Source organism: Phlebotomus argentipes, unplaced genomic scaffold (assembly GCF_947086385.1).
Source record: "Phlebotomus argentipes unplaced genomic scaffold, Phlebotomus argentipes genome assembly contig_15, whole genome shotgun sequence".
Lineage (NCBI taxonomy): Eukaryota > Metazoa > Arthropoda > Insecta > Diptera > Psychodidae > Phlebotomus > Phlebotomus argentipes.
Window position 1 is genome coordinate 8,347,679 of NW_026776181.1, and position 11,648 is coordinate 8,359,326.

General features: G+C 41.1%; 3 protein-coding genes across 4 annotated transcripts; 2 read left to right on the plus strand and 1 right to left on the minus strand.

Moving 5' to 3' along the window:
• Positions 1 to 25: 25 nt before the first annotated feature.
• Positions 26 to 5,934, minus strand: LOC132261943 (CD63 antigen). Of its 2 annotated transcripts, none has more exons than XM_059760998.1 (5): positions 5,811 to 5,934; positions 3,200 to 3,333; positions 2,297 to 2,369; positions 1,723 to 2,225; positions 26 to 1,659 (listed from the first exon to the last, which is right to left on the minus strand). In XM_059760998.1, exons 2-5 carry the CDS (start codon positions 3,260 to 3,262, stop codon positions 1,594 to 1,596), a joined length of 705 nt encoding a protein of 234 aa, XP_059616981.1. In that variant the 5' UTR covers positions 3,263 to 3,333; positions 5,811 to 5,934; the 3' UTR covers positions 26 to 1,593. The 2 variants fall into 2 exon arrangements, with proteins under 2 accessions (XP_059616981.1, XP_059616982.1); XM_059760999.1 differs by lacking the exon at positions 5,811 to 5,934 and adding an exon at positions 4,017 to 4,324.
• Positions 5,935 to 6,260: 326 nt separating this feature from the next.
• On the plus strand, positions 6,261 to 9,064 carry LOC132261942 (CD63 antigen). Its single transcript, XM_059760997.1, has 5 exons — positions 6,261 to 6,378; positions 7,438 to 7,567; positions 7,856 to 8,008; positions 8,194 to 8,412; positions 8,475 to 9,064. Exons 2-5 carry the CDS (start codon positions 7,499 to 7,501, stop codon positions 8,784 to 8,786), a joined length of 753 nt encoding a protein of 250 aa, XP_059616980.1. The 5' UTR covers positions 6,261 to 6,378; positions 7,438 to 7,498; the 3' UTR covers positions 8,787 to 9,064.
• A 688-nt stretch (positions 9,065 to 9,752) lies between these two features.
• LOC132261940 (CD63 antigen) lies at positions 9,753 to 11,565 on the plus strand. The gene is made up of 3 exons (XM_059760995.1): positions 9,753 to 10,066; positions 10,568 to 11,167; positions 11,227 to 11,565. The coding sequence occupies exons 1-3, from the start codon at positions 9,986 to 9,988 to the stop codon at positions 11,449 to 11,451; spliced, it is 906 nt and encodes a 301-aa protein (XP_059616978.1). The 5' UTR covers positions 9,753 to 9,985; the 3' UTR covers positions 11,452 to 11,565.
• The last annotated feature ends 83 nt before the right edge of the window (positions 11,566 to 11,648 follow it).

Below are 11,648 nucleotides of genomic sequence, written 5' to 3' on the forward strand. Positions count from 1 at the left end.
TCTAAAATGCAAGACTTTTTTCTGTGTAGGGATATATTTATTTATATGGATATAATACACATAAATTTACACCAAAAATGCTCCTTATAAAATTTTACACAGTATATAAAGATTACGATTAACATGAGTTTGTGAGATGAATTGAAAAATTGAGAATTTAACTTTACCATTTCGTCAAAATTACCTCGCCAATAAGCCTCATATCATTAGAGATTTTCCACTCAAAAAGATTCTTTTGCTTTTCCTTCAGAAATCAGTGCAAAACATGAGATTTTGTCTTATACTTTAATCACAAGATTAAAATGAACATCAATATGTGGACAGATTATTTCCATTATTATGAGTTATTCTCCCTCATCTTAAACATTACTTCGTTTGATTACACGTCAAACTGTCTATAAGTGGATAAAATACATGTACTTGAATTGTATATTGTGTGATTACCAATAAAAATTGCTCTCTTGACTTTCCTTTCCACCTACAAAAATTGTTTTGCTTACAAAAGAGGCACGATATTCCTCAGTTATGTCAAATATCATTTCACATTTTATTCAAAAAGCTTGATTATACTTATGCTTAATTGCAAGACAAAACAAAGATTAGAAAATCAACTCAAATTCCCATTAAAGTGTTAATTCAAAATGTATGGTTTTCAAAAATTCGTTTTCTCATGTGTATAATCTTATATCAAAAACACCCTGAGAAAATATTATGATATTTTCCTGCTTTTGTATTTCATATTTCATGGTATTTCTTTTGATGTTGTGAGAAACTCAAATAATCTGTAAATAAATGATTTATCCTGCCATTGAAATAGGTACACAAATATATAAAAGAACCCTTACTCGACTAGAACTATACATTAAAATCAATGTTCACAATAATGAAGAGCTCAACTTATGCATTAATTCTTATACTCAAGATTTATATCAATATTAAAAAAAAATGGACTGAATTATAGTCTTTTCAGAGTTTTTCAACATTTTCATGCTTCAAAAATGCTTGTCCCGTGCAAAAATGGTCCCAATTACCAGTTGTGATGTACAGAACTAATAAATATACACCTAAAAAGTCGTCCTTATCACAAATAAATAGAAATTGCCATCTTAAATGTATTTCTCTCTGTGTAAATGTTTTGTGGAATAAAAGAAGGATTTCCGGTGCTTCTGATAAACCCGAAGAGCTCTTCAATGCAAATTCAATAAATTCCAAGCTTAATACGATAAAATATCTATCAAATATAAGGTGCGATGTATAAATATGTAACATTTGCAAAATATATCCTTTCAATTCCAATAGATAAACTAATCGTACCGCTTTCTCTCAATTCTACCAAAAAAAAGACGGTTAAATTTCCATCAAAAGGATTCTCTCAAAGATATATTCCAAATAGTTCGCGACATCCTCTGAAAGATGGTTCATTACAAGAGCAAAATGCGTAGCTGCAAATGTTTCAAGATTCCAAAAAATTGTCCTTTTCCCTCCTCACCCAACCTTCTCTCACGGGAGAATTCATTCGAGAATTCCAGCGTGACTACAATGATATTGAATTCTTCACGTGAGATAATTCCACCTCCATCGCCTTCGCCACCTTTAAACCGCCTCGTAGTTTCGTTTGAATGCTCTGGACAAGCAGCAAGCGAAGCAGACGGCGAGCAGCTGGAAAGAGAGCAGGAAATGTTGATAAGACCAGGATTGCGTCATATTTTCAGATTGACATACTTGCACCACGGCAATTCCAATTCCAACTCCAGCCAGGATCAGAGCGTTCTTCTGCAGCAGGGCGAGTAGTTCAGGCATGCATCCATCCTTCATAGCGAACTCCTTCGTGCACTGATTCACATTCACGGGCATCTCGATGCAGCACGATGTGGGCAGAGTGGTGTTGTGGAATACTTGTTGCCAGTCCGAAGGTCCCTGAATGCCGCAGCACTTCAACTCACTCTGAATCAGACTCCAGGCGTGCTGCGAATCCACGTTCTTGTCATAGTTGTGCAGCGTGGAGTTGAAGCCTTTCTCCAAGATGTCCTCGAGTTGCCCATGTTTCACATATCCAGCAATGCCAATGCCAATTTCCAGCAGGAAAATGATGATGAGGAACACAGAGAAGGTCAACACCATGCATGAGTTCTCCTTCACGGCGCCACAGCATCCAAAGAAGGCGATAATGAAGACAATTGATCCGACAATGATGAGTAGAATTGGTGCCACCCAAATTGTGTGATCTGCAATTGATGATGTGAACACCAATGAGACATGGAATTTTGATAGGAGAAAGACTGCGCGCGACACTCACCCACAAAGTTGGAGTAGTGATTGTAGGATGATTGAATGATTGCCCCAACGGTCAGAATCAGAAGACCCGTGAGCTGAAATGATCAAGAGACGAGCAAAGTGGGTTAGAAGGCACAATCTCTCTTATCAGCCTTCCACACAAACACATTTCTCCATCACAGCATAATTAGATATTCAACTCATTTTCTCTGATTTCCTTCCCTCCCATCAAACACGAACAACAATTATTCTGTCGCTTTGATGTTTCCTCTCACGTGATTCGATTAAAATTGAAGGTAATTCCACCGTCAAGCACCTGTTGGAGTTCCTCTACTTGAATTCTTTCCCGCACTGTCTGTGAAATTCGCCACACAGTATTCTTCTCTCAACCACAATGACCAGAGATAAATTGTAGAATGAAAAAACAACACCATCCATTTCCATTCTCACATCAACACACGGAATTCTCGGCATAATTTCTTGATTATTTAAGTGAACCATGATGATGACTCTTTATGCAAATTAAGATGCTGAAGCAGAATCTCCAGCTGAGACATATCAAAGGCTCTCCAAAGAAAGTCTCTAAACATGATAATACGATGAGGAATTGGACGAATTGTATTGCGTAAGCTTATGTGAAACTAATCAACTTAACCATAAGTCTTTTATCCACGCAGAATAATCTCAAAAAAGGAGTATGACAAGAAACGTTCTCTATTTTACCTTCAAAACATACTCGAAAACGAAAGAGTAAACAGTGATAAATTCGTCCAAAGTCAAATAATTGAGTGTATGTTTGAACACTCTATTCCACTTGTTTTACATTCCATGTTAACTCTGCAGACAACATTTCTTGATAAGACAATTTAGACACACTCATACACCATACAAATGGCGGAGAATCTCACAATGCTTCAATACTCACGGCAAAGAGAAGATTGAAGAGGAACATCAAGTATTTGACGCAAATTATTCCACACGAAGCCATTGCTGCTTTTCTTTTCAACGCTTCACCACTATTGAAATGCTCACACTGTTGTTAAATCTCCACTTCAAGTCCTGAAACGGAAAAGTTATACACTTTCATTAGTCGAAGCAGGAAAAATCCATTTTTGATGAGACAGAGGGGAAGTTATGAGGATTGTTAACCCTATAACCTCGATTGAAATCACCCTGGCGGATTCCTTTGTCCCATTGGCGATTGCAAGACAAGGAAAATAGATAGATTGCCCTCATTTGAACACTGACATTATTCATAATTCAACAGTTTTCGCAGTGCTCGGCACATTTTGCTCCCCTTTCGCTGATGACTGCCTGAATAAATGAGACTTTCCCCCTTTTTTCCGCCACCAACCAACAAACACTACAGGCATAAGACCAAGGTACGCGCGCCCCAATTGTGGCTCAAGCAACAAGGAAGGAGGAAAGGTTGTGACCCACATTCGATCGGGAGTGAATTTGCTCAGGGTGAATTGCAGAATTTCCCCGCGAACAGCAAGGAAATCACTAAATAACACGATTCCCAGCTAGACTGTAATGAATCAATCTCAACGCGATGGAGTGAGAGATTGTCGGGGCTCTTCCTTTTCCACCTGTAAGAGCACAGAAAAGGCTCAGTTATTGATTATTTACCAACATTCACTCCCACCCTCGCGCGCTCAACAGCCCAGGAACTCTTGTACAAAAATTATTTATTTCCTACTTCTTGCACCCCTGATCTGTGCTGGGGTAAAAATACACACCAACGTCGCGCGCGCACAGGTGTGAGAGAGAGGAAATGAGTGGGTCCCTCGTGGCACATCTATACATTATTTTATATGACCGAAGAGAGGCACGCAATGCCATCAAAATGATAGTCGCCACAATCCATTTCTTGGCTCCTCCTGGCCCAACAATAAACACTCGATGGCTCAGGAATGCGTCCGAACGGGAAGAATGTCCGAGAGACTCCCCGTCAAGTCCTCTGGGTTAATTAATTAACCCGTTTCTGGATTTTCCACTCCATCAAATCGATCTCCGAGACTCAATCTCTCCCCGCACTTTATGAATAAATTAACCCTGTTTGTGGTCGCGTATCGACAGCACATAAATTGCATTATATTCTTACTTATAATTCATTTTCTCTCTGCCAACCAGTAAACAGCCGATAAGAAGGCCAGAGTAAGTAATAAACAGGCGAGAGCGCTTGAAAAAGTGGATGAATATGAGAGGAAAAAAAAGCAGGCAGACATGATAAGATCGTTGCCACAGACCACAAACTGCACAACTTAGATGGATTCTCAATTGTAAATCAGCATTCTTCAATTCCCCCAACAATTCAATCGTCACGAAGCGCTCTTATCAAGCCCCGGCAATTTCTTATCTAGTGCCCAATGAACAGCAATAGCGTAATCCGCTAAATTTGATCGAGTGAAGTGATTCAGAATACGCAATCCAGAGTCTTGCCACGCTTCACTTCCCGGCCTTCACCAGAAACGAGCACAGCAAGAAATCCCAAATCTCTGTGAAAACCAGCTTTTTAATTTCTTAAGGCACTTATATTAGTAGATAATAATGTATGCTTGCCTGACCTGGGTTAATGACAAGTGTTATGTAAACTCTAATCGATTTCCAGTAATGCAACTTTGTTGGGAGTGCGAAATTTGAAATAAAAACCAGTAAGTTTTAGGACCGAATAACTCAAAAAGAAGATTATATTGTAATTGATTGATTATTAGGTCAAAGTTAAAAACATGTTCAATTAAAATATTGGTAAAAATATTGGAAAATACTGCTTTCGACGCCCAATTTCTAGCAAGAACCATTAGAATTTGATAAATAACGCTTCTGAAGTTAAGTCTGAGTGCAATCCTTGCTATGACAGCACAGGATTATCCTTCAAGATGCTGTCAGAGCGTCATAAGAAGGCAGTTTGCTGGGGAGTCGAGCAAACTGCAGAGTTTTCCACCATCGCACACCTTTTCTTTCTCTGGCACAGAGCAAAGCCACCAGAAGAGCACCTCCCGCGGAATGTTCTGCGGAGCGCGAACATTGGCTTGGAGCACAAAGACGGCGGAAAAGGGTCAGCGCATTTCTGCTGCTCTCGGATTAACGGGGAACAGCATTGAGGGCCCGAGAAGTGGGAAGACAAAAGCCATCCACTGAGTGTAATTGCAATTAGAAAAACATTCTTCGAGGGAAATCGAGGTGGAAAGTGTGTGTATATGTGCAATTCCCTCGAGAGTTTCAGGGAAATCTGTCGAAAAATGATGTGAAAAAAAATCGATAGATATTAAGTAAGGGTTGGAGAGGCGTGAAATTTTGGGGTGGTTCCTCGGGCGAGTGCGTCTCCTCGGAGAAAACACCATCACGAGTCACTGGGGCGCTGCGGAGCGTGCAGAATCATTTCGGTTTCTCCGCAATTATTGCTCTTTCACTGAACAAGAGCCATTTGAGAATTGCAGCTGATGATAAGGAGAGTCTCGCCCTGTGCAGACATGGGGGCCCCGCGGGAAAACGCGAAAGCGGGCGATTTCCCGCACATTTTCCACACTCACCTGACTGTCAATGACTTTACGAGAGCGCTGGTGAATTATTTAATTGAATTATTCGAGAGAACACCAATTAAAACTGATATTTGCTGCAGCGTCGAAGGAATACCGACCCAAACAAAATCAACACTCCTAGACTGAAACGCCCCTCGCGTATGTTTTCTGCAGCAAATCTATGATTTTGCCCTTCGTCAGCCAGCGCGCCATCTGCCCATTGCGGAGGAGAGACTCAATAATCACGCTGTTAAATGGTTTCCATCGCTTCCCGCCTTTCGGAATGAGGCATTGAAGCAGAGACTCTATTATTGCAATAGAATTGTGAAAATTATTACAAATATCGATGTTATTATTGAAATTGAAGAGGAACAATGCGTTCGACATGAAATTTACTGAAACTTTGGTACCTGCCCAACCCTTTTCCGGAACATTTATCGAAGACAGCCGTTGAGTCAGTGCGAGGAAATTGTTCAGTCTGAAAGTAACATCACGTGTGAGCGGATCGCGCGGAAAAGTTTGGTCTTTCCTCATCTTTTCCCCAATTTGGATAGTTTGTTGCAACACGCGTGAAAGAAAGGTGAGACACTGCGACAGTTCGTGGAAAGCCATTAGACTCTAATTGAAGAAAATGTTCTTCGAAAATTCCTCGATTTTTGTTCAATGATTTTGTGATAAAGTGAAAAAAAATTCGGGCTTTGTTGCTATCAAGGCGATGATAAGAGCAGAAATACAGTCTATTTGATGATGAAAAGTAACTAATATGAGGTGCAAATTCCGTAATTGAAAGTGAAAATAAGAGACGAGAATAAAATTGTTTACAGAAATAGTGAATTTCATGAATTTCCCCCATTCACGAGAAAGAACACATGTCGCCAGACTTTCCACGTCACTTTGCAACATGTGCGTGAACATCTTGATCAGGCAAATGAGTAGAACGGAGAAGCTCATTAATCCCAGTGATCGATTCACAGATTCATTCAATTGAACTCGCGACCTTTGAAACGTAATCGTTCCCAATTGAAAACACTTTGACTGTTTTCGATGCAGAAATGCCTAAATTTTTTTTCCACTATTATTCGCAAACTAGTTGGTTATATAAATGGAAATGTGAATGATAAAAGTATGTCGTCGGATGTCGTCGGTGTTTATGAAGAGAATATGCTAAATGTGGTACAGTTTGTAGGGTTTATCAACCCCTAAATGGAGACACAATTCTTCACTCAAGGACAGAAATATTGTTGTTTGAAGATGATATCAGATGATAGCCTTATCAATTCGAAGAAAAATACTCATTAATGTTTCACTTTGTATTGAGATTACGAACAGCATCAATTGAATGGCTTTTAATGTGAAAGTGTATTTGATTTCCTAATAGGAAAGATAGAAAAAAAATGTTCTGCACAAAACCAAGAAAGAACAAGAATAGTGAAATTCCATCGATTTACCGCACTTGATTGATTTCAATGCCGAGTGATGGACAAGAATTCTTGCAAAGCAAATTAATGACTCAAAGGCCACTTCTAGGGCATTTTTGCAGTCACACAAAAGATCATGGACATTAGACGGAGAGCACAGAAATTCCAATTGATAAACCTTCTGGCTTAGCGCTTGATAACGAGCTTTCTTTGCCTTTTAGGTGACACAGTGGTGGATTTGTCAGGCAACTCGGAGGGAAGAAGCACGCAAAAACAGCCAAGATGACTCTCTTATCTGGTGGCGACAACGTTATTAAATATCTACTCTTCATATTTAATTTCCTCTTTGTGGTAAGTTTTCCATGTTGACTCTGACGCTGAGGCGGAAAGTCAAGGTTTTCCCCACGTATTTGTCAGGAGCATGCCAATATTTTCACCCTCGACTTGCTAATTAATATAGAGCTTCTGAGGTGAATCAACAATGCCAATCCTATCGCGCGGTGTTAGTAATTTATTTAGATCATCACACGAAAGGTGCTTTTTTTGTTCTCTGGCCAGCACAAAGCTCCGCGATGTGATAAGATAAAGGAGAGTGAAATGCGCGCTGACGGAATTATTGTGGGGATTTTTCTTTTGCAGATCACGGGCATAATTCTCCTGTCGATTGGTTTGGCCGTGCAAGGAGCATTTTTCAGCTATGAACACTTGCTGGAGGACAGATTCTTCGCCATTCCAGCCTTCCTCATCGCGATCGGAATCATCATCTTCATCATCGCTTTCTTCGGATGCTACGTAAGTACAATTTTCACCTCGATAGAGCCGATAAAGTGATTGTAACAGCGATGAGAGCTCTGATTACTTGGTATTCCACTTGAGATATTTCTTTCTTTTCTATTTTTTGTCAATAAAGTACTCCAAATATACTGTCAAGTAATTAATACTAGAGCACACTTCTAATATTAGAATGATCTTTCCAGGGCGCTATTCGAGAGAATTACTGCATGGTCCTAACTTTCTCTATTCTGCTCGTGCTGGTGTTCATCCTGGAGCTGGCAGCCGGAATCAGTGGATATGTTCTGAGGAATGAAACTGAGGCTCTTCTGGAACGAAGCTTGAGGGACAGCATGCAGGACTTTGTGAACAATAACCCAGCGGCTACAGGAACCACCGGTCTCTGGGACGCTATTCAGCAGAAAGTGAGTATTTTAGGATGAGTCTGAGTCGCTCTCGTCTGATCATCGTTATTTCTATTCCATAGTACGAATGCTGTGGCGTTCACAATTCCACAGACTGGACGCAAGTTGCTAATAACACAGAAAAGAAGCTTCTGCCGATGTCCTGCTGCGAAATCCCGCAAGGACAAATGGGACCGTTCGAGTGCACGGATGCCCGGCTAGGTGACCGAGCCCAAGGATGCCTTTCAGGATTTTCGTCTTACATCATGGCGCACGCTGTGAGTCTAGGAGCGGCCGGAATTGCCATCTGCATCATCCAATTCATCGGCATCTTCTTCGCCTGCTACCTCGCGAGGCAGATCAAGAACAAACAAGGAGGCCACTCAGGCTTCTGAGCCTGAAGCTGTTTGAGGTTGTCTTCAGTAGCAAAATCTTTGAGTGTGAGGTTTTGTTCTTGCAAATACTGTATTCTCTTTTAATTTATTCAGCAGCTCAGGCAGTGAAGCATAAAAGAAATTCTACATCTTCATGGTAATTCTTAGGTTTACACTATTTCGATTTTCAGAATGCAAAGCAAAATTTTGTGGTAAGAGCGAAGCTCATTGAAAAATTCTTTTGGTGAAATTGATCGTGTTAATGCGACAGAGATAATAAACGTGGATTATAAATGTGATTCAACTGATATTTGGACTGTTTTTTCACAGAAATTTTATGGCGATTTAATATCTGAAAAGTGTGATTCAGAAACATTTTTCAGATAAGGTTTCACAACGTTGCGTTGTTGGCTGTGAAGGGGAATATTTCTGGATCGAAATGGGCGGGGCTTTCGAATGGGAGGGACTTCAGAGAATTACTTTAGCGACTTTTTCTAAAATTTGTCACATGCCTCAAGTTCTAAATGGAGTCTCTTCGCTGACCTAGGCATCATTTATAGCGCTTAATTCCAGCCAAGGGCACTATAGTGAAATGAAATTTATTGCGCATTAATAGAAAATTCTTTTCAAACCCCCAGTAAATTAAGTCTCGATATTTACTTGGATTTGCCTTCTTCATGAATTTTGTATAGAGTTTCATATTTCTTATGAAAGCTTTTGGGAAACTTGGGAAATAACTCTTCTTGGGGAACAATTAAGTTAATTTGGCTGGATGAAATGGTGAAGCGAATGAAACCCATTGTCGTGCGTAAAGCTCAAACATCAATTTTTTTTATCAGGGCCACAATGGGAGCACATACTTTTCTGATAGCAGAGGTGTGATTCGAGCGCACAGCGTTTTCCCACACCAGTTATTGAATTCACAGGTGCCAACACTTGCGCGTTCGCGAGTGTTTGTTCTCGACGTGGTCGTTTGGGTGGTTTGCGTTGAAGCTCGGCTCAGTCGCCGAGTTGGAACTGGAGCTGAGGTTGTGCGGAGAAAGACGAGGTGCTCGCTGAGATAAGATATGATAAGGCTTTTGCCACTTCGCCACCTTCAAGTGCTTACCTGTGGTTGCACAGAGTCAGTTGGTGTGAAGACAAAGTGTTGCTATTAGTGGGATTTAGTGGCGAACGCGAAAACCATTCTCTGTCCAGGTCGGATTAGATAAGCAGAAAAAATGACTGCGAATTCAAATAATCTCAACGTTGGGATGCGCTGCATCAAGTACATGCTGTTTGTCATCAACTTTATGTTTGTCGTGAGTAGATTTTGTGTGAAAACACGCATTATTCCGTCTCAACCTTGAGTCATGGGCGTTCTAAGAGCCCCAAGGGAAATAATCAATATTCAAGTGCAGTTTTTACAAGGCAAGTCCTTTAATAATTCAGTGGACAACACCGTCTAATTGAGCGCTGAAACATACTTTTTCCAACTGAAATAGAGTCCAACTCATCGATAATGTCTTATCACAGCTCAGTGATAGCGATTCGATTGCGTATTGTTGTTGAACAGTTTTTCCAGGAAAACCCAGACAAAAATCCTCAATTTGGCAGTGGTTTAATAAAATAGTTGAATTTATTTCCTAAAAATGTGTGATATTTTAAAGGATTTTTGAGTGGAAATTTATCAGCGTGACTCAAAGTCGTGCCAAGTTATTGCAATATGCCTTAAAAACACAATAAAACCATGGCGAATACTGATAACATTGTATGAGAAAGTATTTCACAAGTGTACTGAGATTATTCATTTCCTCCTGAAGCTCACTTCGGTGCTCCTGATCACCGTTGGATTGACCATTAAAACGATCTTCAATGAATTCGACATCTTCGTCGATGACCACTTTATGTCACCGCCCAGCCTTCTGGTGGCTATTGGGTTCATCCTCCTGGTCGTGGCCATCTTCGGCTGCGTGGGAGCCGTTAAGGAAAGCACCCTCATGATTAACGTGTATGGCGTGCTCTTGGCCGTCATCTTCGTCCTAGAAGTTGCTGCTGCGATCTCTGCGTTTGTCCTCCAAGGCCAGGTGGCTGACATGCTCATGCGCACCATGTTCAAGTCTTTGGACAAGTACAATGAGAACAACTACGTGCGTGAGGCCGTGGACTTCATGCAATCCGCTCTTCAGTGCTGCGGTGTGAATGGACGCGAAGACTGGGAGGGCATTCTGGCTCCGGTGAACACGACGGACAGCTCCAAAGAGATCGTTCTGCCTGAATCCTGCTGTGAGCTGCACTTCCCAGGCGAGCACGAGACAGAGTGCGCCTGGTTCACGGACGGCTGCTTCAACCAGATGAACTTTGTGATTTCCCAGAGCGCCATGCTGATTGCCACTGGAGCAACAACGGTCGCCTTTGTTCAGGTCTCAACCCCATCAATTCCTCGCTCTTGAGATAGCCTTCAAGTCATTTTTCATTGCAGATCCTCGGAGTAATCTGTGCCTTCATGCTGGCCAAGACCATCCGGCGCACCAAGACGCAGAGAGCTCTTCGCCAATGGCAACTGCAGCAGAGCCTGGGCATCTACAACAAGCCCATCAATCACTACAATCCGCCCTACCAGCAACTCAGTGACTCTGAGAAGCCCAAGAAGGACCCAGACGCGCAGGACTTTATCTACCAACCCAACAGTCCCAGCGTGAACTGAGAGGAAGGATTGTTTCTATACCCTTTTATCTGTTATATGTACACTTACTATTAATGTACCACAAAATCCTGTGAATAATATTGAAATAAATATTGGAGTAGTTCTCTTGTCTCACTTCAGGCGAATTTGCGGCTTGGCGTTATTTTTCCACCAACAGATAACCTCTGGATGATGAGAATTTCTGCCTGATAAAGAGC